Source organism: Pygocentrus nattereri, chromosome 9 (genome assembly GCF_015220715.1).
Source record: "Pygocentrus nattereri isolate fPygNat1 chromosome 9, fPygNat1.pri, whole genome shotgun sequence".
Taxonomy (NCBI): Eukaryota; Metazoa; Chordata; class Actinopteri; order Characiformes; family Serrasalmidae; genus Pygocentrus; species Pygocentrus nattereri.
The window spans coordinates 39,865,852-39,891,473 of NC_051219.1; the positions used below are offsets into that span (position 1 = coordinate 39,865,852).

At 41.9% G+C, this 25,622-nt stretch overlaps 2 protein-coding genes and 2 non-coding genes across 10 annotated transcripts; 1 reads left to right on the plus strand and 3 right to left on the minus strand.

Annotated features, from left to right (window-relative positions):
- Nucleotides 1-2,556: 2,556 nt before the first annotated feature.
- naca (nascent polypeptide associated complex subunit alpha) lies at nt 2,557-12,589 on the minus strand. Of its 6 annotated transcripts, none has more exons than XM_017710930.2 (11): nt 12,444-12,589; nt 11,205-11,281; nt 9,158-9,505; nt 8,039-9,043; nt 5,125-6,888; nt 4,108-4,187; nt 3,755-3,832; nt 3,526-3,672; nt 3,091-3,219; nt 2,835-2,957; nt 2,557-2,665 (listed from the first exon to the last, which is right to left on the minus strand). In XM_017710930.2, the coding sequence occupies exons 2-11, from the start codon at nt 11,272-11,274 to the stop codon at nt 2,651-2,653; spliced, it is 3,759 nt and encodes a 1,252-aa protein (XP_017566419.2). In that variant the 5' UTR covers nt 11,275-11,281; nt 12,444-12,589; the 3' UTR covers nt 2,557-2,650. The 6 variants fall into 6 exon arrangements, with proteins under 6 accessions (XP_017566419.2, XP_017566417.2, XP_017566416.2 ...); XM_017710928.2 differs by having other exon boundaries at nt 5,125-6,354; nt 6,424-6,888; nt 8,039-9,505; XM_017710927.2 differs by having other exon boundaries at nt 8,039-9,505.
- LOC119264117 lies at nt 2,734-2,800 on the minus strand. The gene has a single exon (XR_005130779.1). It is a non-coding gene; the product is annotated as a small nucleolar RNA SNORD59 (small nucleolar RNA).
- On the minus strand, nt 3,325-3,399 carry LOC119264116. The gene has a single exon (XR_005130778.1). It is a non-coding gene; the product is annotated as a small nucleolar RNA SNORD59 (small nucleolar RNA).
- Nucleotides 12,524-25,589, plus strand: tfip11 (tuftelin interacting protein 11). Of its 2 annotated transcripts, none has more exons than XM_017710934.2 (14): nt 12,524-12,610; nt 13,497-13,706; nt 14,249-14,402; nt 15,310-15,466; nt 15,544-15,671; nt 16,389-16,544; nt 16,818-17,009; nt 19,443-19,757; nt 19,845-19,951; nt 20,711-20,879; nt 22,628-22,871; nt 22,977-23,119; nt 23,617-23,782; nt 25,037-25,589. In XM_017710934.2, exons 2-14 carry the CDS (start codon nt 13,501-13,503, stop codon nt 25,405-25,407), a joined length of 2,508 nt encoding a protein of 835 aa, XP_017566423.1. In that variant the 5' UTR covers nt 12,524-12,610; nt 13,497-13,500; the 3' UTR covers nt 25,408-25,589. The 2 variants fall into 2 exon arrangements, with proteins under 2 accessions (XP_017566423.1, XP_017566424.1); XM_017710935.2 differs by having other exon boundaries at nt 12,574-12,704.
- Nucleotides 25,590-25,622: the final 33 nt, after the last annotated feature.

The following is a 25,622-nucleotide window of genomic DNA, read 5'->3' on the forward strand; positions in this document are numbered from 1 at the left end:
ACTTACACACACACACACTTACACACACACACAATTTCTAAACTGCATATCCTTCTAGGTTGTGGGGGGAGCTGTAGCCTATCTCAGCGGTAATTGGGCAGAAGGCAGGATACATCCTGGACAGGTCACCAGTCTATTGCAGAGCAGAAAGTAAAATAAACATGAAACCAATAAAAAGTAACAAGATATTTTCCTGGACACCTTCACAGCTGCCACAGAGACTTGTTAATATCATCAATTACATCATGAGCTCAATTTACTGAAGCACTGTTTTTAAACAGTTGACCTCAGCAGTGAGTTTATCACAATATACATTAGAATAAAGTCACATTCATAATTCAAATAAACAAAAAAACAATACAAAGTATCAAGAATTTCTTGGGTCCATATTTTTCCTGGACACCTTCACAGCCGCCACAGAGACTCGTTAATATCATCAATGACATCATGAGCTCAATTTACTGAAGCACTGATTGGTCAAACCAGGAGCTGCTTTTTAACTACATATAATACTGGGCTTCCTCGAGGAGAGGCTTGGAGATGGTTAAACAAACACACAAACACACTCACATCCACAAAATCACTATTGATTATTTATATTATTTATATATATATTTATTAATTAATATTCGATAAATGTTATTTATTCAAATATGAACACTTTTCTCAGCAAAAATAAACACAAACTACACAAATAAATAGATTTTGAAAATGTGTCTTGGGTGCCTAAAACTACATCTGAATGTGTTTACATCTTAACCATTTAATTATGCTGAAAAAAGTGCAGTCCCACCCTAGTTGCTAAAGTTGGACACTTGTCACCTTTGCAATATTACATGCCTAAGATTGTACGGTTCACATACTCAGATACAGATCCATCTTATCTTGGGCTGGGCAGCTACTGCACGATATGATTTGTACCATGATACAAGCGTCACAACATGATATTTCAACAGAGAGGAGCACACATAATTTAATAATTTATTTATTTATTGTTCAACAGGGTCTCTTAGTTGGTTTGAAATCTTAATAATAAAGGCCTCACACCTTCATTACCCTAAACAGTCTTTCAAATGATGGTCATTTAAAGAGTGTGAAGTTCTTTTTCAAACTAGAAAAACAAACCTTACACGTTCAGTAAATTTCTATATGAATGAAAAGGTCTTTTTCAAGAACCATTTAAGAACCTTCATTTTTAACAGTGCGAATCTTTTCAATGAGGCCAAATTATATGAGCCCCACACTTAAAGAAAAGAAAGAAAACCACATAGGGTTGTGTGAGCAGTGCTATTGAAGAAATACTTTTCATGAAAGAAAAGTTGGCAAGAGAGTGTGTGTGTGTGTGTGTATGTGTGTGTGTTTCACTTCACGGATGGGTTCAAGTGAGGTGGAATTTCCCCGTTTGTGGGATTAAAAAAGGATCACTTAACTCAACTTTCCTGACTTTGTTTACATGGCACAATCGCGCTGTCCTACTGCGCATGCGTTAAACCACCAGTCAGTCTGCGGCTCTGCGGTCAGAACCTTCCTCCCCGGTTCAACGGACTTCAAAATATCCTTGAAATTGGTTTCGCATCCTCACCCTGACCGTCGAGCGGACACAGCGCTGAGGCAGCCATGCCGATATTACACTTTAACACGGTCCTCACCAGAAAGGGAAGATTAAATAGCCCTGCTGTCGCCGTGCTCAGTTACACATCTTAATTACAGACAGGCCCGTCCACCATCTCTCCCTCTCTCTGTCCATAATACACGACAGGCGGCAGGTCAGCACCATTTATGAGTAGGACGTCCATTCCCTCTGACTGTACCACACATTTTCAAAATAAAGGTCTTCAGCGACCTGGGCTGCTACCACGCCCCGAGCTACACACTCAGTTTCTTTAGTAATGACTCTATAAAGAACCAATTCATGCTTAAATGGTTCTCTGCATGGTAAAACATGGTTCTATTGTTATGGTGTCATGCTTCTAACACACATTTTCAGTTCTACATGGTACTATATTAAAATATAAATATTCCGCAGTGCAAAGTAGTGACATTTGATATGAATGTAACTTCCATAAAGCCGCCTACTAAATCAGCAGATTATAAAAAGAATGCCTGTGCTTTTACACATTTTATGGTTAAGTGTGCGACTGCCTCAAACCTTTTCAAGAGTTTGAGGCCAATAACAAACACAAATTGACAGAACATACAAATAAAGACGGTAGGAAGGTCTCCAGTCAAGCTATTAACAATGCGTCATATAACATTGTATATTTTTCTAGTAAATTACTTAAAAGAAATGCAATTTTAAAACGAAACAGACCTGAATAAGTTCTATATTTGTGCTCTCTTGTTGGGTAAACAAATAGGGTTAGGCTAACTTTGAGGCCAGGTTAAACATCCAACTTTGTGCGAATGAACTAGTTCCACCATTTCCACTGATTTCAGGTTTTCAGTATGAAGTCAATTCTAAATGTAAACGAATTTACAATAAACAAAATGATGTTGGACTGCTACACGCTGTGTGTTTTATGGCTCTAGTATACTAAACAAACCACAGACATCATCTTCAAGCCACAACTTTATTTTTCTCGGGTATAAATTGTACAAATAGTGTAGATTAATTCAGCAACATCCCATTTTGACCCGTTCTGATCTCCGCCTACATCGTCAATTCCTGTAGGATGAGAGAAAACAAACAGGATGGTAATTAAGCTGTACGAAACTATTTTCTTAATGCCAAGCTTTTCTCAGAACAGACATTGGCTTCAGTAGACTCAGAAGAATTAAAGTCACTGTTGAATCACAGAAGCACTGCAGAGTATATCAAGATTGTGTACACTCACCATGATGGCATTGACAATATCGTTGTTGTTATTCTTCAGTGCGCGTACAGCCTTTGCCCGTGACACATTGGCTTGTGACATGACGAGCTCAATGTCCTTAACCTCCACCCCGGTCTCATCAACCTTGAAATGAAATGGATTAAAGTAGAGAATGAAAATTGAAGTAAATTAGCCAGTTGGATATTTCTAGTATGAACATGAACACGTGCCTTGCTAAAACCTACAGTGTACATATAGTATGAAAATGGGTGTTTACCTCCTCCTCTTCGCTCTCCTCCTGTACTGTGGGCGTCTGTGTGTTTTCTTGGATGTTTGAAGCTGCTTCTCCCTGGACCTTGAACTTCTCGGCAGCAGCCAACTGTGCTTGCTGAGACAGGTCCTCGATCTAAGGCACAAAAGCAAAAACATTAATAACGGTCCTCATGAGTTTGGTTATAAATGCCCTGAATAGGGCAGAGAAAAGAAAAATTGAAAGACTGAGTGAAAACTCCCCTCTCAGAACAGGAAGTTTGGCTTCATCAGACTCAGAAGAACGAAAGTCATACACTTTAAATCTTAATGAAGGAGGCTTAACATGGTCAAAAAGCAGAAGCTGTGCAAATCAGACATACTAACGCCCTGCACTGCATCCTTTGCTGTACACAAACACCGAACAATCCTGGCAACTTCAATTAAATGAGAAGATTCTCACCTTAGCCTCACCAAAGACAATGTAAGTGTCTGAAGCGGGACTTTTGTATACGTCTGGTTTGGTGATGACAAACAGAATGTTCTTAGACTTGCGAATTGTGACCCTGGTAACTCCCGTCACTTGTCTGAGGCCCAGTTTGGACATTGCCTGGTAAAGCACAAAAGAGATTTTACATTCAGGTAACAATACGACAACAATGCACCACTATAATAAAACTATAGGTTCACACCTTTCTTGCTTTCTTTTCGCTTCTGCTTTGTTTGGCTTTGCTAACAGGCTCCTCGTCGATTTCAGCAGCAGCTGCAAGCTGTGGAGAAGAGAAGGTTTACACCAAAACATCTCTGATCATAAATAATTTTTACCCAAATAATCTGAGAACTGGGCTAATTTGTAGTTTTTTTACTACACGGTTTACTACAACTAACACGGTTGACATACTACAGCTCACTACCAAATAAATAAAAAATAATTGTGTTTGATGACCCTTCTTTATTTACGAAGAATTGGCAACCATCACATATGTATAGAGTGAAAGCTTAACTTTTAATTAAGCTGCACTACATGGGAGACAGCCAATCTTACCTGTGCCTGCTGTGTCTGTGCAGAATCCTGCTCCTCCAGTTCAGGAACGGACTCATCACTGTCGGATTCAGTGCCGGACCCTTAAAATACAAAACAAGCAACTAAGGTACAGCACTGACAGTCCATACAAAGCCACAGAAGTCCTAAAAGGTCACAATTAATTTATGTATTCCAACTTCCAGTGATTATTATTATCTTCTCATGAGTTGTCATGATCACAACATACATGCAATTTTGTTGAAATGTATTGTTCTCAAAAAACATATGAGATTTTATAAAAATTAAAGCATTTTCATGAGAAGCAAAGCCATCACGCTTCAATCTATGCACTTAAATGTGTGGCTTCAAACGAGAAGTAAAAAGCTTGGACTACACGGAACAGATACTGATCATGAGAAATCAATCTGTGCTATGTACACACGTGGTTTAGACCAGGGGTCTTCAAATCCAGACCTTGAATCCAGTTTCTGATGCAGGATTTTGTACTGGTAGGCATGATACCAAGTCAGCAATCTACTACATCAACAGTTCAGTTAACTACCAGTAATTATAAAATACAAGACTGGAAACAGAATAATTGCATCAGAAGTATTCAATAAATTGTGGTGATAAATTACCATAGGCAAACAACTAAGTGAAAAAAGGCATCTATTAGAAAAAGCTGTGCACAAATAGAATTAAATTTAAACAAGTCCTCCCTATTCTCCATTCATTAATCCAATTAAATGGCTTCAACGATGTTTTAATAACAAGTGCTGATTTTTCTTGGAAAATGTTAACTCACTTAAACACCTAAATGTTTCATATCCGTATAGGTGTCCGATTTCCTTGCTGAAACAGGCCAGTAACTGGTGGAGGACATCCAGTTGAGACTTTTACTAGGGCAATTCTCTAGTCTACACCAACGTTAATAAAGCTCAACTAAAAACCTAAAGCATATAGAAAAAGCAAAAACCGCAAAGCTACACACCATTAAACAAAATCAGCAGACAGAACAAGACACAGAGAAAGAGATACCCTTGTCGTTCTTGATAGCTGGTTCCGGTTTGGATGGGGTTTTGACTGCTGTAGGGGCAGGGGCAGGCTGAACTTTAGTGGCCGTAGTGGGGGCTTTTGAGGCTGCAGTGGGGGCAGCTGGGGGTGCAACAGAGGTAATTACAGGGGCTACTTTAGGTGGAGCTGCTGCCACAGGTTGTGGTTGGAAAACAGGCATTGTTAAAGGTTTCTCAGGCGGAATGAGTGGCGGCAGGTCATCATCCTCGTCTTGAGCTGGAGGGACCTGAGGAGGTGGTACTGCTACAACAGCAGGAGTCACCTCTGGTTTCTTTTTGGGAGCCTCTGCCTTAGCCTTAGAAGCAGCAGCAGGGGCTACAGGCACTTCAGCAACCTTCACGGTTTCTGGAACAGTTGCTGGGACTGTTTTGGGGGTTTCAGACACCTTTTGAGCCTCAGAGACTGCCTTTGGTACATCTGGTACCTTCGGAGGACTACAAGCCACAACTTCTGAATATGATTTTGGTGCTGGGGCATTAGGTTTAGAAGCTACTTTAAAAGCTACAGGGGACACAGCAGCATTAGATTTGGGGGCAGGAGCACCTTCCACTGGCTTTGCTTCCACTGGAGCTGAGGCAGCAACCTTTGGGGCGGTTGGAGCAACTGATGCACCCTTCACTTGATTTGCCTCCACTGTAACTGGGACATCAACTTTAGGGGACGCAGGGGTAGGTGGGGCACCTTTTGCTGGCTTTGCCTCTACTGGGGTTGGAGCAGCAGCTTTAGGGGAGGCAGCAGCAGGTGGGGCACCTTTTGCTGGCTTTGCCTCTACTGGGGTTGGAGCAGCAGCTTTAGGGGAGGTAGGGGCAGGTGGGGCACCTTTTGCTGGCTTTGCCTCTACTGGGGTTGGAACAGCAGCTTTAGGGGAGGCAGGTGCACCTTTTGCTGGCTTCACCTCTGCTGGGGTTGGAGCAGCAGCTTTAGGGGAGGCAGGGGCAGGTGGGGCACCTCTTGCAAGCTTCGCCTCTACTGGGGTAGGAGCAGCAGCTTTAGGGGAGGCAGGGGCTGGTGATGCACCTTTCATTGGCTTTGCCTCTACTGGAGTTGGAGCAGCAGATTTAGGGGAGGCAGGGGCAGGTGATGCACCTTTTGCTGACTTGACCTGTACTGGAATTGGAACAGCAACTTTAGGGGAGGCAGGGGCAGGTGATGCACCTTTTGCTGACTTGACCTGTACTGGAATTGGAACAGCAACTTTAGGGGAGGCAGGGGCAGGTGATGCACCTTTTGCTGACTTGACCTGTACTGGAATTGGAACAGCAACTTTAGGGGAGGCAGGGGCTGCATTCTCCACTGATGGAGAAAGTGAAGTTGAAGTGGCCACTGGACTAGCAGCAGGTTTAGCCGTCTCTGGAACAGCAACAGGCTCAGGAGCAGGGGAAGCTGGGGCTACCTGCTGAGGTTCAGCAAGTTTAAAAGCATCTCCTTTCTTGGGTTTTGCCTGTTTACCAGCCTTTACAACCTTAGGAGCAGTTGTCTCAGCTTTTCCTGCACCAGCACAGTCAGCCGAATGAGATGCAAGTGGGGAACGTGGTGGGGTGGCTCTAGGACCAGAAGCTGATTTTGGGGATGTGGGGGAAGAGGAAGAGGCTGAGAGGGAGGAACGCTTCCTTCTGCCCACAGGCACAGGTTTAGGTGCAGAAGCTTGCGGAGAGGAGTCAGCCTTAGACCCTTTAGCCTTTGGCTGGGAGGCAGCAGGTGCTGCAGCAGCAGGGACAGCTGGCATAGCTGAGGAAAATAAAGGGCTTGAGTTTTTTCTGACAACTGTGTTGACAGCACCCATATCCATGCAGGTTAGGGTGAAGGGCAGAACTCCTCTCACTCCAAGCACAGAAGGTGTTAAGTCACAACAAAGCTTTCAAAATGTCACATCAAGCAACCTATTTTGCCACTACTAGCATTCAGACAAATCAAAGGCACCACAGCATCTATTATAATATGGGATCTTCCCACATGGACCACAAGCACTAAGTTGTGTGCAACACACACACACACACACACACACACACACACACACCCTCCGATAATACCAAAACCACTATTCTTAGATCCCTCCTCTGTATTATGGGTCAACAGATCATTCTCCAAGCATTGGAAATGCTGGCATCTACTACAATTAACGTGTATCTTAAGTATAACTATGTCTAATGAGTTGATTTGGTACAATATGCAATAAATTGAACATTTACTAAACAGTGTTAGTAAACACAGCACACCCACAACAGCTGACAAGAGGCATCACACAAAGATCAATTCTGTTTCACAATCACTCCTAAACTTAGAAAAGCTAAAAAGGTTTAATCATGTTACACATGCATAGTTATTGCTTTTTAAAACGTATGCAAGCCATTGCTCAAAAATTGCAGGTGTCCAAAGCACTAAAATTTTAATTCTCTTTACAACTGATGTTATGGGATCGCCAGCGTGAATTTTTTTTTCAAAAAGTTGATTGGCATTGGTACTCCTGAACCTGGACTTAAAGACTGCTTGCTCACATATTTCAAATGTTAGAAGCACAATTTGTGTATGTCCACTCAGTTAAACACAAGGCAGACAGGAAAGTCACAAGTGAAGTATGTTACAAGATCTGGGTAACCTTCACATCTGGCCTGTTTCATCTTTCAAAAACCACGGAAAGTTCCACAGATCTACACCGTACTGTAATGATCTACACACCACAGATCAAAGTTGAGAAGAAATTAAGAAAAAACTATTACTGACAGGATGTCAGCAGAACTTCAAGTTAGTTGTAGTACAAATGAACTAGTATTCGTTTAGTGATTCACTGTGAAGATTAAGACCCCAAACGTGCAGTGGATATAGAATTTCTGCTCTGACAAGACAAGCAGTGGGTCAGACTTCACACAAATTGACCCACCTGACAGGTGCTGAGAGGAGCGAGAAGGGCCAGCACGATTAGCCTGCACCTTCGCCTGGACAGCCTCAGAAAGGGCTTTGACTTCTTTCACGGTTACTACTTCATTCTGAACAGCTGGATCTACAGCATGATCAAGAGGCTTTATTTCCACTGCATTGGCTGCTTCACTAAACTCTTCTTTTGCATGTTCAATGGTGGCCTCCAGACTCATAGACTTCAAGTCATCAGTTAATGCAACCTCTCCCTGGGGTTCAGTAAAGTTTTCTTGAAAAACTGGCAGACCATCTACTGCGTCTCCTTCAAGAACAGGTTCCTCAGCTACAAATCTCTGCACTGGGTCTGTCTCAGTAATTAGTGCCTGCTCTTCAGTGGCAACTTTTTCTGGCTCTTGAGTTGTGGGCTCTACCAAAGTTTCTTTCAGGTCTTCAACATCATCTGCTTGTCCTTGGACAGCATCTTCTTGGGCAGGTCCTGCTGGTTCAGTGGCAGGTTTTTCTGCCTCTTGGGCTTCAGGCTCCACCAAAGTTTCTTTCAGGTCTTCAACATCATCTGCTTGTCCTTGGACAGCATCTTCTTGGGCAGGTCCTGCTGTTTCAGTGGCAGGTTTTTCTGCCTCTTGGGCTTCAGGCTCCACCAAATTTTCTTTCAGGTCTTCAACATCATCTGCTTGTCCTTGGACAGCATCTTCTTGGGCAGGTCCTGCTGGTTCAGTGGCAAGTTTTTCTGGCTCTTGGGCTTCAGGCTTCACCAAAGTTTCTTTCAGGTCTTCAACATCATCTGCTTGTCCTTGGACAGCATCTTCTTGGGCAGGTCCTGCTGTTTCAGTGGCAAGTTTTTCTGCCTCTTGGGCTTCAGGCTCCACCAAAGTTTCTTTCAGGTCTTCAACATCATCTGCTTGTCCTTGGACAGCATCTTCTTGGGCAGGTCCTGCTGGTTCAGTGGCAAGTTTTTCTGGCTCTTGGGCTTCAGGCTCCACCAAAGTTTCTTTCAGGTCTTCAACATCATCTGCTTGTCCTTGGACAGCATCTTCTTGGGCAGGTCCTGCTGTTTCAGTGGCAGGTTTTCCTGCCTCTTGGGCTTCAGGCTCCACCAAAGTTTCTTTCAGGTCTTCAACATCATCTGCTTGTCTTTGGACATCATCTTCTTGTCTTTGGACATCATCTTCTTGGGTAAGTCCTGCTGTTTCTTTGGAGTTTTCACTTACAGAAACAAATTTATCAAGGGGAGTAGCTGCTTGGGCTACAGCCTGTTCCTCAGCAACAAGTTTCACCACTTCACCATTGGACTGTGCCATCTCTGTTTTAGTTGGAATTGCTTCCTCTGCAGAACACACTACAGTCTCAGCATTATTCTGGGTTTCCAGAATAACAGTAGAGGCCTCAGGAACAGCACTCTGCACTGGAGTGGGTTTGGTAATTTCAGGAGCCGCTGCCTCAGAACAGGCAGGTGTGCTCACTACCCCTGGAGCTAAGAGGGTGGAGAGGAGCAAGGACAGCAGGAGGAAGGGCAGTCACAGTGAAGGCATCAGCAGCAGCTTAAGAAATCTCACCAAGATTTTCTGTTGCATATAACCAAAAGAACTGACCGGTGACAACGTACCTTACCCCCACCATGACAAAACTCCAATGGATGGTCAGGTGTAATGCCACAAAAAAAAGGAGTTCTCAATTTATTATATGCAACAGATAACTTTTCCTACCCAAGAAAAACATGTTTTTAATAATATTAAAAAAAAAATAAAAAAAATAAATAAAAATAAAAAATTGTGTTTGGCATCAGTGAAATGTTAGTTGGTGCCAGTGTCCCAGTGTAAGGAAAAAAATATCAACAGTGCCTACTTCTCACATCTACCATGCAGTGCCCACAGTCCAATATATTGAAAGTCTAACACCTGCTGGCAGCATATCAGATGCCATGAGAAAGGTTCTCTGAGGAAGAAGGTATTCCAACATTCAGCTCGCAAATGAACCAAAACAGCTTTACGGAAAAAAACCTTTACTACTTTACCCTAAATCGGTAGCTTAATGTTTGCCACATGACACTACTAAAATGAGATCTTATCTGATGCGTTTCCCATTCATAGCTTCAGTCTTTTTCCCAAGCTGACCTCCCTGCAGTATGTCTGCAGCACCCGTTCACTTTCAAACAACAGATTTCCTAGGCACTCAAAGCATTAACTTGACAAAGGCCTGTGCTAACAAATGGCTACTAGAGAAAATAGCATTTAGCTAATTCTGAGTTTTGTCTTCTCTTTTTAATTACATAATTTCTCTACTATCACTTTAAAATGTTTCAGGTTTCAAAAGGAAAGAGTGAAAAGAAAAGATGATTATGTAATTACATCCACCACAAAATAAACTACAAAAGTTTAAAAGTGAAACCAAACCTTAAAGAATATACAAAAGGCAAAATAAGTCCCAAATCAGAAGAAAAGCAGAATTTACAGGTTATAGGTTATACAAGTCAGGTAAACCGAACATTGGCCTTCAGCAACTTCCACAAGTAATGAAATATTTACCTTTTAACACCTTAACTTTCTTAGTAATATGCACAGAAAACAGGGGTAAGAACAGCTGTCTGTGCAATGCAAACTGAGAACCTCTGCATGACTATAAAAACAATATACTTTCACCATGTAGGGGTTAGAAACAGACCACAGACAAAATATTCATGCATGGGTGTTTTATCCATAGCCCGTGCACAAGGTCAAGAGTGAATACATGCTTTACACACCACCAAACAGCTTTATTCTCCCAAAAATGACAGGCATTGCAGGCAACCATGCTGGTTTCTGGAAAAGGAGGTCCTGGATCACCTTTATTTACCATTTATTTCCATTTTTTCCCATAACCTTAACCCTACCAACCTGGCTCTTTCATCCGGAAAAATCCGACACCATTTTTACCCCACCAAGCAAAACCTGCTGCATGAATAGCATCCACAACAGCTGGTGACTGAGTGAAAAAGGACTGATTGTCAGACACAGGTGTTAACAGCACCAAATACAAACGGCAAATTTTATGCTGATCACTACTTTTTCTTCTCCACAAGACTTTTCACCTTACGTTTGAAACGTTGGCCCAAGATGCTAAAGAATAAGACCGCTCTCCAGGACCCCTCTACACAGAGCATGGTCTCAAACAAGTGCAACAAGAGCATTACATACCCGTCTCCACTTGGGGCTGCTGCATCTCCTGTTCTGTCACTGGGACAGTTTCTGTGGCTTCGCCTGGCATTTCTTAGCTACAACAAAACAGATCAAATATTACAAACTTGCCTTTCATCCCCTCCAAAAGCAAAACGATTGGTAGTGCTTAACTACATGTTACCTGCTGAAGCACTTTAGACTTCATTGTTCACAGGTTTGCCTAGTTATCTTCTAACAGTGGCGCTATAAAGTAAGCCTAATCAAGCTGCAGGCGAAACATAAGGCCATGTGACAATTACTGTGATACTAGTTTATGGGTGACGGACACGGTTTAGCTACATTGGGGTTTCAGCTCCGGAGTAAAACTAAAGCAAACTTCAGATTCACAATCTGAGTTTAAGGAAACTCGACTTGTTTTTTTTGAAAAACTGTTACAGTAACGACGGGTCAATCTGATAACTAATAGTGTTGGAATATAAACAAACATCAGTTTAAAAAACCAAAACAAGGAAAGACTGAACACATTTTTTCAAAGCTAAAGCAGCTCAAGACGTTTAATCGAATGAAAACCCCAACTTTAGCTACTAGTTTGCCACCAGACTCATGGCTCAAACCCTCGCCAGCAAACGTTAACTAATAACGGGCGTTAGCCGTACTGGCTAAGTCATGTTTATCTAGCCAAGCTGTTTTAAGTCCGTTAATAAGTTTACGCTACTCAGTGATTTTACGGATAGTAAACGCGCGTTTTCTGTGGACGATAGTTAACGTTGGAGGGTTAAGAGGAGGACTTTTAAGAGCTCAAACCCTCAACGCGTGCTAGATATACAATTAGCCACACAGCTAACTGGCTAGGTTAACTTTCAGCTTCGAGGTTTCTGTGCTAAACCAAGCCGATGCACACAGTTCACTACCAGGGCTCGATAAGGTGAACGGACACTAAGACATACAGCTTACAAAACCCCAAAACAAACGCGACTGTTCACCGGCCCTAATAATAAGCTTCACAAAAGGTAGCGGTAAGAAATGAGGCACTGCCGACTGAGCTAGCCAAGCAGAAGGCGCTGCCACCGCTCCCCCATTTTGGAGCGCCTGCCGGCTGCATTTGAGCTGAAATAACTCCTATTCGGAATGTCGATTCTCGTCAATATTTACCACTTATTACAGGAGACCTTTAAGGCGAGAGGGCCGGTTGAGTTTGACCGAGCGAATACGCCTAGAAACGTTGGATGTTACACGATTGAAGACAGAAACACTTACTAGGTCTGGGCTCGGGGTCCAAGATGGCTGTGAGAGAGGGATTTCGACCTTTGCGTCACTTTGACATCAGCGCCGCTCTTCCTGTTCACCGTTGCGCCGGCAGGAAGGAGCCGCTCTGGTTATGAAGGTCTGTGGTCGCCGCGCAAGAAGGCAGCCTTTCTAGTCAGGTGGGTCTTTGTGTTTCTCGTGGCCATTTCATTTCACAGCCGTCGGTTTACACGTTAAAATCCCTTCACGGCGCAGCTCGCCTGCCAGCCAACGGTGAGTAGAGCTCGGCTGTCTAGCTAGCTTAGCTTAGCTTAGCTTAGCTACATTAACGGTAGCTGGCTAATGCTAACGGAAACGTTAGACTGACGGTCGCGCTCAGATTTTATGGATTTTGACAAAGATCACAAAACATAGTTCACACGTTTTAGGAGGAAAAAATGTAAATATAAGTTAGCTATTTTTTTAGGTTGAAATTAGCTAGTTGCTAATTCGAATTTTTCGTTCCACCTTAAATGTTGCAGCAGTTAGAATGTAACTGCTGCAGCATTTAAGGTGGAACAGCTCTTTCGAAAAGAAGCAAACTTCAGCTTCACGTCTTATACGTATACCAGCTGTATTGTACGGAGCCCCGCTGGGGACAACCTGTAGAAATAAAAATAATGCGTGGCCACGACTTAGTAAGGCGTGGGGTAATCATCTGAGATAATCAGATGAGAGAATCATCTCATTCCCACGCCTACACATTAGGATCCCGTTCTACGCTTTACTAAGTCATAGCCATGAGATCATGGCTTACTAAGTCGTGGCCACACATTAGGATCCTGTTCCTACGCTTTACTAAGTCATGGCCACGAGATCGGGGCTTACTAAGTCGTGGCCGCACATTAGGATCTCGTTCCGACGTGGGAGTGAGATGATTACTAAGTCGTGGACATGACTTCGTAATCATCTCATTCCCATGCTTTACTAAGTCGTGGCCACGCATTATTTTTTTATTTCTACAGGGTGTCACCAGCAGGGCTCTGTAGGGTGTTGAGATGCTGTCTGTGCTATTTTTATTCCCAGAATCATGTCTATGTCCCATTTGTATGGGCGTAGAGGAGACGAGGAGGATGAAGGAGTCGAGATTGAGAAGTTCGAGGTGTCTGAATGGGATTTGGCCAATGAGTTTAACCCAGACAGACGACGGCACAGACAGACCAAAGAGGAGGCTACTTACGGCATATGGGCTGAGCATGACTCTGATGATGAGAGGCCCAGCTTTGGAGGCAAGAGGTACCTAATCTGGTCAGCACTGGCTTTGCTAGAGTCAGCTCTGTCAGGCACTTGTCCTGTTTACAGTTACCAACAACGGCAGAGAAGCCAATTCATGCACTTGCGAACTGAACAGTCAACATATTAGAGATGATAAATATGTAAAGTACGCCTCTCCATTTTTTGATGTTTTTCAGTTTTTGACATAAATTGAAAATACCTGTTGTCCTTTGCATTGTATGTAAATTTAACGATGAATGGACTAAGAGAAATGACCCAGAATAACGTGGGAAAAAGTCTGGTTACATTTACTTACATTAAAAGTAAAGTATTTTTTTTTCTTTCTCCTGTAAAGTCATTTTGGAGATATAGGGTTTTCTTTCGACAACAGCGATATCTTATTCATCCCATTCATCATCAGATTAAACCACTCGTTTTCACATTTCTGTGTAGGCATAACTGGAGTGATTAACAGGCTATGGCTGTGAGAATTGTTACAGTCTGTCCATACCTAGGGGTTATTGGTGGGAGGATGCTAAGTTATGTGTGTAAAAACTTTACAGAGCAAAAGACTACACAGCACCCGTGAACTTTGTGAGTGGTGGCCTGCAGAAGAATGCAGCCAAGGAGAAGGAGCGGGGGGTCTCTGATGACTCAGATGAGGGCGAAGAAGCGCCTCCACCACCCCGCGCATCTGCACCCAGAAAGCTTCAGACGGTACAAAGACACACTTCTGTGCTGTTTGTCTTTTCTTGTGGATGTTTAAGCTTTCACAACAAATTTCATTGAAATTATGATATTGTTTAGCATTGTTATGTATGTTCCATGGTATGTGCTTGTTTAGTGTGTAGAGCTAATATTGATCCTTTTTTCTTAGGAGGTACTCATGTAGAACTGTTGCCACATACGTTACTTACGTTTGGTGGAGTGAATACTGCACTGAGTGTTGTACATCTGTCTTGCACACAATATTGTCTTGGCAAACGTCATGTTCTTTCATAACTTTCATATTTCATAAGCTACATTCAAAAGGTGGGTGTCGTATGAGGCTGTGACTGTCTTCTTTCCAGTCAAATAGATGGTGATGTAATGTTTAAACGTTATAATAGAAGAAGCTAGCTTACATTTTTTTTTGTCTACTGAAAATTGACCCATTTTTCCACTGGGCTATGAACTATAAACGGCGTCTCTTCAGTGATCTACTCTGTATAAATTATTTTTATGAAATAATACAGAGCTTAAGATGCATCTTGCGTCTTAAGATTTTTGGCTTTCAGCTGTAAATTGTAAGCATATAGCAGTATATGTAGATCATAAAACATGTTTTCTGTTAATTTGAGCTTTTACAAAAAAATGAATGAATAATTAAAATAAAAAAGAATTCCACTTATTTCATGCAGTTACTGAATAATTTGCCTTACGATTTGGTCACGTAAACTCAGATGGACAAACCAAAATATACCCTGTGCATTAGAGGTTAGCAGTTTAGAGTAGTATTCTCACATTGGCTCATTTCCAGGCTTGTGGTTGCAGCTAAAGTTGCATGTCTGAATTAAATAGTCAAACATTATGGATTAATAAGTGTGTTTTTTTAGTAACTGTGCATGTGGTTTACACTCTACAGGGTGGGAATTTCAAGACTTCTCAAAAGACGTTTGCGGGAAATATCCGGCCAGGGCAGGACATCGGTAGCTGGGAGAAACACACAAGAGGGATTGGTCAGAAGCTTCTGCAGAAGATGGGCTACGTTCCGGGCAAAGGCCTCGGCAAAAACGCTCAGGGTAGAGTATCTCTCTGTCTCAGTACAGGTTAATCTAGGGTTTACTGAACGTGTCCTGATGTGTGGATGTCTTTGCAGGTATTGTAAACCCGATTGAGGCTAAAGTGCGGAAGGGCAAAGGAGCTGTGGGGGCATATGGCAATGAGAGGACACAGCAGTCCCTGCAGGACTTCCCTGTTATAGACTCAGAGGAGGAAGAGGAAAAGGTGAGATCTGAGTTGTTCTGAGACTCTTATTTGCTCTCTTAAATAAAAACTCAAGAGCGAGGGTGCAGTTTAGAGAAGCGATCTCTGATCCGTTTAAAAATGGTAGTCTGGAGGTTGCTTTCAATGAACTCTGGCACAGTTCACATCATATGTGAGAGCTGTCTGCTCCCAATGTTGACCATCCAATAACATGATTGGTTCATCATATCACACATGCTGTTTTATTTTTTCTTTTGCTTTGTTCATATAAAGTGATCCCAATAATTGTTCAGTATGTGCACAATATCCCAGTTAATAGCAGTTTTGTTTTATTAAATATAGATTGATGTGGGCATTGCACAAAAAGCACATCTCTTCTGTAGCAATAAAGGTTTGCAGGTGCTCTTGCATGATGATAAATTTACTGTTAAGTTTACTGTTGATTGCAGCTTGAACTTTGGCGCCAAAGGAACATTTCAAAAACAATGAAGAAATTAACTTATTATCTATGAAACTGCTAAATCTGTCCACACAAATATCATGCATTACATTACGCAGACTATCCATAGTTTGGAAGGGTGAAAACTGAAGGGTGGTCAGCCCGTCGCTCGAATGAACGCTGAAGTACTCGGATCAAGTGTAAAAGCACACTTTTACACTGAAGTCAAATGCATCTCTTTAAATTTTGCTCAGGATCAGAGACAAACTTTTGCATTCTTTCTCTATCTTTGTCAACAGGAATTTCAGCGGGAATTGGGTCAGTGGCGTAAAGAGCCTGGAGCAGGAAAGAAAAAGCCAAAATATTCCTACAAAACTGTGGAGGAGCTAAAGGCTCATGGGAAACTTACCAACAAGGGCATGAGCAAACCAGCTGGAGAACTCGCTCAGGTCAAGGTGAGACAGCAGAAGACTTACTATCAGTACAAAACTGATCAGTGCTCTGCCCACAAAACTGTTATTTTATATGTTAATACTGGTACCGAATTATCCACATGCCGCTCCACTTTCCCTCAGGCTTTGCCATTCTTGTCTGTATTGACCATTCTAACGGGTTTTAAGCCTTTTTCCTACAATATTTCTGTGTCAGCAAGTTGACTAATGATTAAAGTCTTCTTTGAAAGAATTAGTCTCATAAATGTATGATGTTCCCTCTTTCTCTCTCTCTAGGTGATAGATATGACGGGCAGGGAGCAGAAGGTGTATTACAGCTACAGCCAGATGAGTCAGAAGCACAGCGTTCCTGAGGAGGCTCCATTGAGTGCAACTGTACGAGAGCAGAAGAGCACAGTTTTTTCTTTGCCTGAGCTCGAACACAACCTCAAACTGCTCATTGAGCTCACAGAGCAGGACATTTTGCAGGTACGTGCTTCATATATTCTCCCAAAATTAATAGATTTTTCTTAAGGCTGGAACTCAAAACCAACACAATTCATAACTTACCATAATCATTACAGGTGTAAATTCCTTTATGTTGATTCTTTTGGAAATTGGTGCATCATAATCTCCATAGTTCATTTCAGTGGTTGATTTGAAATTTTGGTATGATCTAGAATTCTTTCTAATTATACACTGCATACACACATTGGATTGGAGGAACTGTTCATACAGGAGGGGGTGCACAGTGAACACCCTGACGGAGATTACAGAAAAGGTTTCTACTAAATAAAAACCCTAAAGTGCTTTTATTAATCAAATCACATTTGTCACATCACATTTACACAAGTGGAAAGTGAGTGAAAATCGTAGGTACGTAGCCTCTTTGTAGGTTTTGAATGCAAATATCTAAGAAGAAAAAGTATGTGTGTGTGTGTGTGTGTGTGTGTGTGTGTGTGTGTGTGTTTTATATATATATAAACACACACACACACACACACACACACACACACACACACACACACATACTTTTTCTTCTTAGATATTTGCATTCAAAACCTACAAAGAGGCTACGTACCTACGATTTTCACTCACTCACATGCAATATATACTAGTATTGCACTGTTCAACAGTTGCAATGTGGAAATACTTCACAAGATTAAATCACTTCTAATTCAAACTGTGTAAACCATGCTGAAATACAGCGTCCTAAACTAGACTGTGGAAGTTTCAGGAACTACCAGCTTTGAAAAGAAAACAATCGTTTGACTGACATGAAAAGCATCTAATCACAGACCATTTAACTTGATGTTTCCACAGTGAAAACAAATCTGTGTAATATACCTTCCATTTATTTGCCACCATTGACTTCAAAATAGGTTTTGAAAAGCTCTCAGACACTTCCCAAACCGTTTTCAGTCCAATGACTACAGTCACCGAAGTTTGAATACCCCTGGGGTAAGGTAAATTATGTTTTCTTGACTATAATAAGATCCTCTACAAGGAACAGAGTGAAAATATGGCCTTTGTCTGCTAATTTTAGTGTACAATTTCTATTTATTTATATAACAGATTGAGGGAAAAAACCAAAAAAAAGAAAGGGCCATCATGTTTGAACAGGCCAGGTTAAATTCAGCAAATAAACTGTAATTGTGCAATAAAATGCAGACATCCCAAGTGTCCCGGAAGCTCTGGGAGTCTCCCGCATATTATACGATTATACATAGCGGCTCCCTGATGCCCACAAGCCAGATAAAATCTCCTGGAATCTAGAACGAGTGGCCAAGAGCGCACAAAAACGCACACGTAGGCGACAAGACTTTTTTTTCCCGATCACGAAAAAACTTCCGGGAGACTTGGGATGTCTGTAAAATGTGCAAAATTAAACAAAACATGACCCAAATCTTTGCATTTAACTTTATCTTATGCTGAAAGGCTCATTGCTGTGCAGAGATTGCAAGTACTTTAGCCTGGTAAACAATTGTCTCATTCTCAGTCTATGGGACAGCAGTTAGACCTCAAATCTACACAATTCTACGCAATTCCACCCCAGTCATATCACTAAACGCAGTAGTTGCATTTCAGCTCCAGTTCAACCAACGCTTAACGTTAGCTCAGCAGCTCAAAACTGAACCGAAGTAAAAATGAAAAGAGCAAAGAGAAGATGCCAGGTATCTAGTACAAGCAAATAGGTAGGTTTAAAAGACAGAGCTCCAAGGAACCTTTACAGTTTTTAATATTTCAAGTATTCATGTAATATTTCAAGTTATACAACAGTTAGTTCTGGCCACGCAAGCTGATTGGTTGAGAGGCGTTCTAACCGTGCTGTTATTTCACCATAACATCACAGGTTTTTCACAAACACTCCGCTGAGATGCTGTTGCCAAGCAACGACTTTGATAGGAGATGCCCGAGCCATTTAAACGTTTTTATTTCTTACTTTGCCACAAACAAAAAAAAGATGCTTTTAAGATCACATTTGACCGACCGCCGATTTGGTCAGACTCTGAAGATGAGATGACGCTAAATTCCCAAACTGTCAGCTGGTCTGTGTGGAGCTGGAGAACGAACTGCCGGCTGTGCAGCGAGTGGGCGGAGCTCGTTACTCTGACGTAGCAACAAGCTGCTTGTTAAGGAACTATAATCTGGCGGAAGGAACTGCGAACCTTAAAACATATCAAAATGTCGTGTTCACTGCCCAGTTTATAAGTGCCTATATTTTTACTGAAGTTTTTGCGTATTTTAAATAAACAGTGGCCAGTTTGAGTTATAGCACAACATTTAAAAATGAGACCCACAGATTTGTTGAGATGTTTTAATACAGCCCCCTTAGTGATTTAGCATTCCTAAGATATGTTGACCTAATATTCTCTTGTTTGACCTTGAGTGACATCTGTGTTCCTGGGTATGTGTCTGTAGAGTGCGCGACGTCTGCAGCATGAGCGAGACACAGTAGTGTCTCTGACGCACGAGAGCTCCGCCCTGCAGACAAGGCTGAGCGAGGAGGCAGAGGCTGTGGAGCGGCTAGAGCGGGTGCTGGAGCTGGTGGAGCGGCTGGAGGCAGCTGGAGAGGGGGGTGGACCCCCGCTCAGCCTCCAGGAGTGTGCGGAGGCCTTTCAACAGCTGCAGTCCAACTTCTACCAGGAATACAAGAGTATGGGGCTTGCCGACCTCGCTGTATCTGCAGTGCATCCACTGCTGAACGAAAAACTCAAAAACTGGGATCCTCTGAAGGTAAATACGCATGCAGAACATTTGTTAGGGCAGATAACATTTCCAGATGTCATTCATATGTAATTTATATTTAATATTTTTCTGTAGGACTGTTCATATGGTTTAGAAGAAGTGGGTCAGTGGAGGGCCATTCTAGAAGGCACGCAACTTCAACACGCCGCTCCAGATACGAGCAGTATGGATCCCTACCACAGGTAAACCGTATTGAAACTATTTTCTGTTTTTTTTTCTGAGGATATATTAAAGGTCCTGGTTCGGGGATCTGATCCTCTCAGTGGGGGTGTACCAGGCACGGCCTACCGGGCCAAGACCCCGGGGTCGTCCTAGGACCCGCTGGAGGGATTATATCCTCAAGTTGGCCTGGGAGTGGCTTGGGGTCCCCAGGAATGAGCTGGAGGAAGTTGCAGGGGACAGGGTCATCTGGGATGCTCTGCTCTCTCAACTGGTACCGCAACCCTATCTGGACTGAACGGTTAACGATGATGAAAAAATCCCCTAGAATTAAACGGACCGTTTTAGTTACTGTACTTTTAAAGACTAATGTATAAAGAAGTGACTCTTGCTCAGATTTGCTGATTCCTTCACAAATAAGCTGCAAGTTTGAAATGCGCAGAGCAAAGTATTATGTTTGAAATCCTCAGGGCATTAGATAAAAAGTCAATTTAAGTCACACCTTTTTGGATGCTTGGATCCTTCGAAAGGTTACAGTGACACATTTGCTGTTTGCTTACTGTCAGACAGGAGCAGCACAGTCAGATAACCATTACAACTGTCTGCCCCTAAAACACTCATAAGCTGAATAAGGGTTGCGTAAAACAACCTTGCCGAATTCAAGTATTTGGTTTTCCGTGTGTTCCATTTGTGGCTGCTTTAAATGTTGTATTTGATTGTTTTCCAGGGATAATTTAGATGTGATTTAATAGAGATTTCATAAAAGAACTGTTTGTGTACAGATTGATATGGGAGGTATGGGTTCCAGTGCTGAGGGGCTGCGTGGCTCAGTGGCAGCCCAGGAACGTTGGGCCGATGGTGGACTGTGTGGACTGCTGGGCTCCTGTGCTGCCTCTCTGGATCTTGGACTACGTGCTGGAGCAGCTCATCTTCCCAAGGCTACAGAAAGAGGTCACTTTTCGTGTTATAAAAACCGAATCATAGAGATGCACACATCCATAATGCATTGTCACGTCTCTCTCTTGAAGTAGACCCTCTGATTTCTAAAGTGAGGAGGAAAAATGTTCAGATGTTTTTGTTCTTGTTTTTTAAATATACTTTCATTGCATATATCCCCTTTAAATTTACACGCATAGTGGCTCATAACTTTTGTATGGTGTGGAAAGGAGTAGAGATTTGAGTGCAAATGAAGAATCAGCTTAACTGTGAAATCAAGCACTGGCCAGCTAGAACTTAATTTACAGTTGACTAACATAAAGCATGCTGTAATTCATGCTGATCTAGGTAGGAAGCCAATAAAATTTAAGCGTTCCACAGCTTTAAGCCAGTGGCTGTGCTCATAGGCAGAGTTTGAAGTTGAACAGTAAGCGCACTGCTCCCCCTGCTGACCTGTCTTTATAGTGTTAAAAGTACAAGTGCTGAAAAGATTAAAATGTGAAATAAATAAAATGTTTTAGCTTTAGATTGGTAGAATTATTATGTAGTGTGATTATTTTTTCTAAAATAACATTAAACCCTGGGATGTTTCTGCAGTGTTGATCATGGAAAACAAAAGCACTGTCTAATGTTGACAGTCTTTAGTTGGAACGTGGAGTAGTTGCAGCTTTTTTTTACAGCAGTGTGGATGTAAAATAAGCACATGCACTTTTGTAGTGGACTGCCATGTGCACAAATTATTAGTAGTGCTGTTACTTTCTATTATTATTTCTATTATAGATGATATCGATAATGGTTTCAGTTAGTTATCTCCAGATCAAGCATTTTTTTTTACACCGTTCACGTTCACAAGCACACTTACTAGTCGTCCAGATATGCGAGAGATGAAACTAATGAGTAAAAAAAATTGCATGCTTTCATTTTACGATCAGATTTGACCATATGCAACCCTGAATAAGAGCCAGTGTATTTTTACTTTGCAACTTATAAATATATGGACAAAAAGTATGCATTCACAAGCACAAACAAATACAGGTTTAAAGTAACTAAACTTGGTAGGGCAGAAAAAAAAGATTCAGGCACCACAAATTGATAACATTAAGTTCTTTCTTTTGTTAAGCCGTTGGCAGCCATAGCTCCCGAAAGACTGTGGTATGTAATTAGCTTTTTTGCAGCATTGTGATTCAGTTTTGGCTTATTCCTCATGAAAAACTGCCTTCAATTCTCCAAAGCTGTTTTTGGACTCAAAATCACCGTAAATTTTTTATGTGATTCAAGTCAGAAGATTGGCTGCTAAATTTTGTAGAAACCAGTCTTGAGTTATTTTGGCTGTATGTTTGGTTGCTGTCTTTTTGAGAAGTCCATCTTCTCCCCTTTCTTGGAAAAAGAGATGAAAATTTCCTCTATTGAATCCCGGTAGATCGCTCCATTCCTGTTTACTTTCATCATAATCATGATACTCACAACTTCACTGTATGTTTGATATTCTTAAAACTCTCCAGGCAACCATTCTTTCTCCAAAGATGCAGAGCTGATTTTTTTTGTATTTTTGTTTTATCTGAGTACATTGTTCTAAAAGAAGGTTTTGTCTAAATGCTTGTGTGCAATTTTAGATGCGGAACTCTCTGCTCTTTTTTTTTTTTTTAGTGTGACGTGTAGGAGCAATGATTGCAGTGCACGTAATTTCGTGCTGTTCTGTGCATAACTGTAGTTGTGTTTTAACACCGTCACCGTGTTTAACCTACCTTCATCTCATTCCTCAGGTGGATAATTGGAACCCGCTGACGGATACAGTGCCCATCCATTCCTGGATACACCCATGGCTGCCACTTATGCAGGCGCGCCTGGAGCCACTGTACCCGCCTATCCGCAGTAAACTGGCCCATGCTCTACAACGCTGGCATCCTAGTGATGCCTCTGCCAGACTCATCCTGCAGCCCTGGAAAGATGTCTTCACTCCAGGAGCCTGGGAGGCCTTCATGGTCAAAAACATTGTCCCTAAGCTAGGTGTGTGTGTGTCTACCTGTAAAGCTCAGTGCATTGTATCTACTAAATTGAATCCTTCGCTGTTGCTTATTTTCTGCTATATTCAAATGTCTGTGTATGTTACAGCTCTGTGTCTTGGGGAGCTGGTGGTGAATCCACATCAGCAGCTGGTTGAACCATTCACATGGGTGATGGACTGGGAGGGCATGCTGTCTCTGTCAACCATGGTGGGATTACTTGACAAGCACTTCTTCAACAAATGGCTACAGGTGGGCATGGCTACAGGCTTATATGGTTTTTATCAACAAGTGAAGATGTATTATGCTTATTCTATTACAGTGATTTTGTGCACACAAGGCTTGAAATGTCTTGACGTGTGGGTGACGGTAAATGGGAAATGTCCCTAATATTGGTGTTTCCTTTTGATTTACAAATAAATTATTTGTAGATGCCTACAAGTAGTATTCCTGTCACAGGTATTAAATAATCAACAGACCACAATTATTTGAGTTGACTTTAGCAGTTAGCTTTCAGAATCGTGTTTTATGTTTACAAATATATTTTTATCTGTGAAATATGTGCAAAAGAAAGAAAACGCACACTTGCCAGGGCTTTGGGAAGTTTGAACTATTTATATGGTGCGATCAGCTAAAACGTCATGATCGGGACAGGCCTACAACCGCATTGAACTGTTGAACTTCAATCAACAGTAGAACGTTTCATGCTATTGTTATATTCTCCTTTCTGATTGTGTATTATGTTGCAGGTGTTGTGTTCTTGGCTGAGTAACAGTCCTAACTATGAGGAGATCACCAAGTGGTATTTGGGCTGGAAGAGCATGCTTTCAGAGGCACTGCTCAGTCACCCAGTCATTAAGGAGAAGCTCAACGAGGCTCTCGACATCATGAACAGAGCTGTGGCCTCTGGGCTAGGTAAGTCAGCTAGACACACGCATGATGCGCTATGTAATGTTCAAAAATCACTTACATAAATAAGGTATAGAGGTAAACAGTTTTTGATGATACATTGGTTTGCTGTGATTCGATCACGGGAAGGCACGACACAAAGCGGCGTATAAAATACACACGGAAAAAATGACACAAAGCAGATTAAATACACACTTTTTAAGAAAAAAATATTCATTAACATGTCGATTATTAATAATAATAACTTATCAAGTATTCCGCGAAAAAATGAAGTTCCTTTAGACCGTGGCATTGTTGCTAAGCAACCACGGACCGTTAAATAAGGAGAACGTTTGGTCGACCATTGCTGTATATTGATCATTTGACATTTAAAACATTTTTTTGTCATAATAATATAACACAGCTGTTTAATACCAAAAAAAGTTCACTTTCTAAGTACTTTTTGGTCACCAGATTACCACCATAAATCTTACTTAGCACCAATCTAGCGGCTCCCCTCTTCTCGTGCAGGGGCTGAATCTCAAATGGCTCCCTTCTCCCTACAAAGTGCCCTATGTAGGAATTTAATTACTGGAGCTTTTAATGCTGGAAGCCCAAATGTGCAGAAAATAGCTAAGAAACAGTCGATTGGGACTCAGTGCATCATTTATTGAGTGTGAATGTGTCTTGATGCACTTGGCTGTAGAGGCTAGAATTTCTAAACTTTCATAGCTAGCAAACTATTCAGGGAGTACGGAGCCATTTGGGATTCGGCCTGGATTTGACGTGGCTCCTGACCGAAACACGAGCGTTTGAATTCGCAAGTCATTGAAGTGATATTTTTAGACTTCTATAATGCAATTTTAGTTAATCAGGCCATAAGTACTTTAAATCAAACTGGTGGTATTGATGATGTTGTGTAGGCTGTTCAGTCGTGAAGCAGCCATAAGTGTGGGTGTATCATAGATTTTACAACGGCTTTATACGCAGCACATACAATTTATCAAAACATTCCACTGTTCTTAGTTTACTGTACTACCTGGTTTGTGTGTGGCCTTTGTTAATGACTAGTTAAATGTAGGGGATTGACTTTTTTTTAGTTGATTCAGTTCATCAGTCGTTCTAGAGTCCCCCAAAGTCCTTAAAAAGAAGAACAATGATTAATGCTTACTATCTCTTTGCAAAGCTATTGCTGGTTTATAGTGTGCACATTTGTCTTTCAGTGAAAAGTCAAACTTTGACAATGAAAACACTAAGAGTGCTAATTTCTCTGCCCCACAGGAGGCTACATGCAGCCTGGCGCGAGGGAGAACATTGCGTATTTGACTCAGACAGAGAGGAGGAAGGACTTCCAGTATGAGGTTCCAGCACAGCAGCAGGAGCGGCGTGAGGTGGAAAGCAGTGTCCCACGACCTCCTGGCACCACCCCTGTCTCCACATCAATGCCCACCAACTTTAAAGACTTGATCCAGGCCAAGGCAGAGGAGAACGGCATCGTCTTCATGCCTCTAGTGGGCAAACGGCACATGGGCAAGCAGCTGTACACATTCGGCAGGATTATGATCTACATCGAGCGGGGGGTGGTTTTCGTCCAGGGCAAAAAGACTTGGGTTCCTACGTCACTACAGAGTCTCATTGATATGGCCAAGTAAGAGACTAAGAGAAGGGGGAAGGACAACAACCTGCCAGGGGTTGTGGAATACTTTGGAACACTTCTTCAGGTGTAATGTAGTTTGGTGGATGTGTTATTCTATGACTGTACAGCAGGTTGTTTTATACATTTGTAAACCTTTCAGTCCTTGAATGAGAAATAAACATATTTTTTGGAAATTAATCATAGCTTGACTGCTTGCAACTAAATGTATCC

Excerpts from the sequence above, each read along its gene's own strand:
- tfip11 (XM_017710934.2), top strand. The coding sequence starts at position 13,501 with ATGTCTATGTCCCATTTGTATGGGCGTAGAGGAGACGAGGAGGATGAA. Across the intron at positions 14,403-15,309 it reads CACCCAGAAAGCTTCAGACG|GGTGGGAATTTCAAGACTTC; the intron begins GTACAAAGACAC and ends TACACTCTACAG. Across the intron at positions 15,467-15,543 it reads CCTCGGCAAAAACGCTCAGG|GTATTGTAAACCCGATTGAG; the intron begins GTAGAGTATCTC and ends ATGTCTTTGCAG.
- naca (XM_017710927.2), bottom strand. The coding sequence starts at position 11,274 with ATGCCAGGCGAAGCCACAGAAACTGTCCCAGTGACAGAACAGGAGATG. Across the intron at positions 9,506-11,204 it reads GCAGCCCCAAGTGGAGACGG|CTCCAGGGGTAGTGAGCACA; the intron begins GTATGTAATGCT and ends CCACCCTCTTAG. Across the intron at positions 6,889-8,038 it reads CTCCTCTCAGCACCTGTCAG|CTATGCCAGCTGTCCCTGCT; the intron begins GTGGGTCAATTT and ends TATTTTCCTCAG.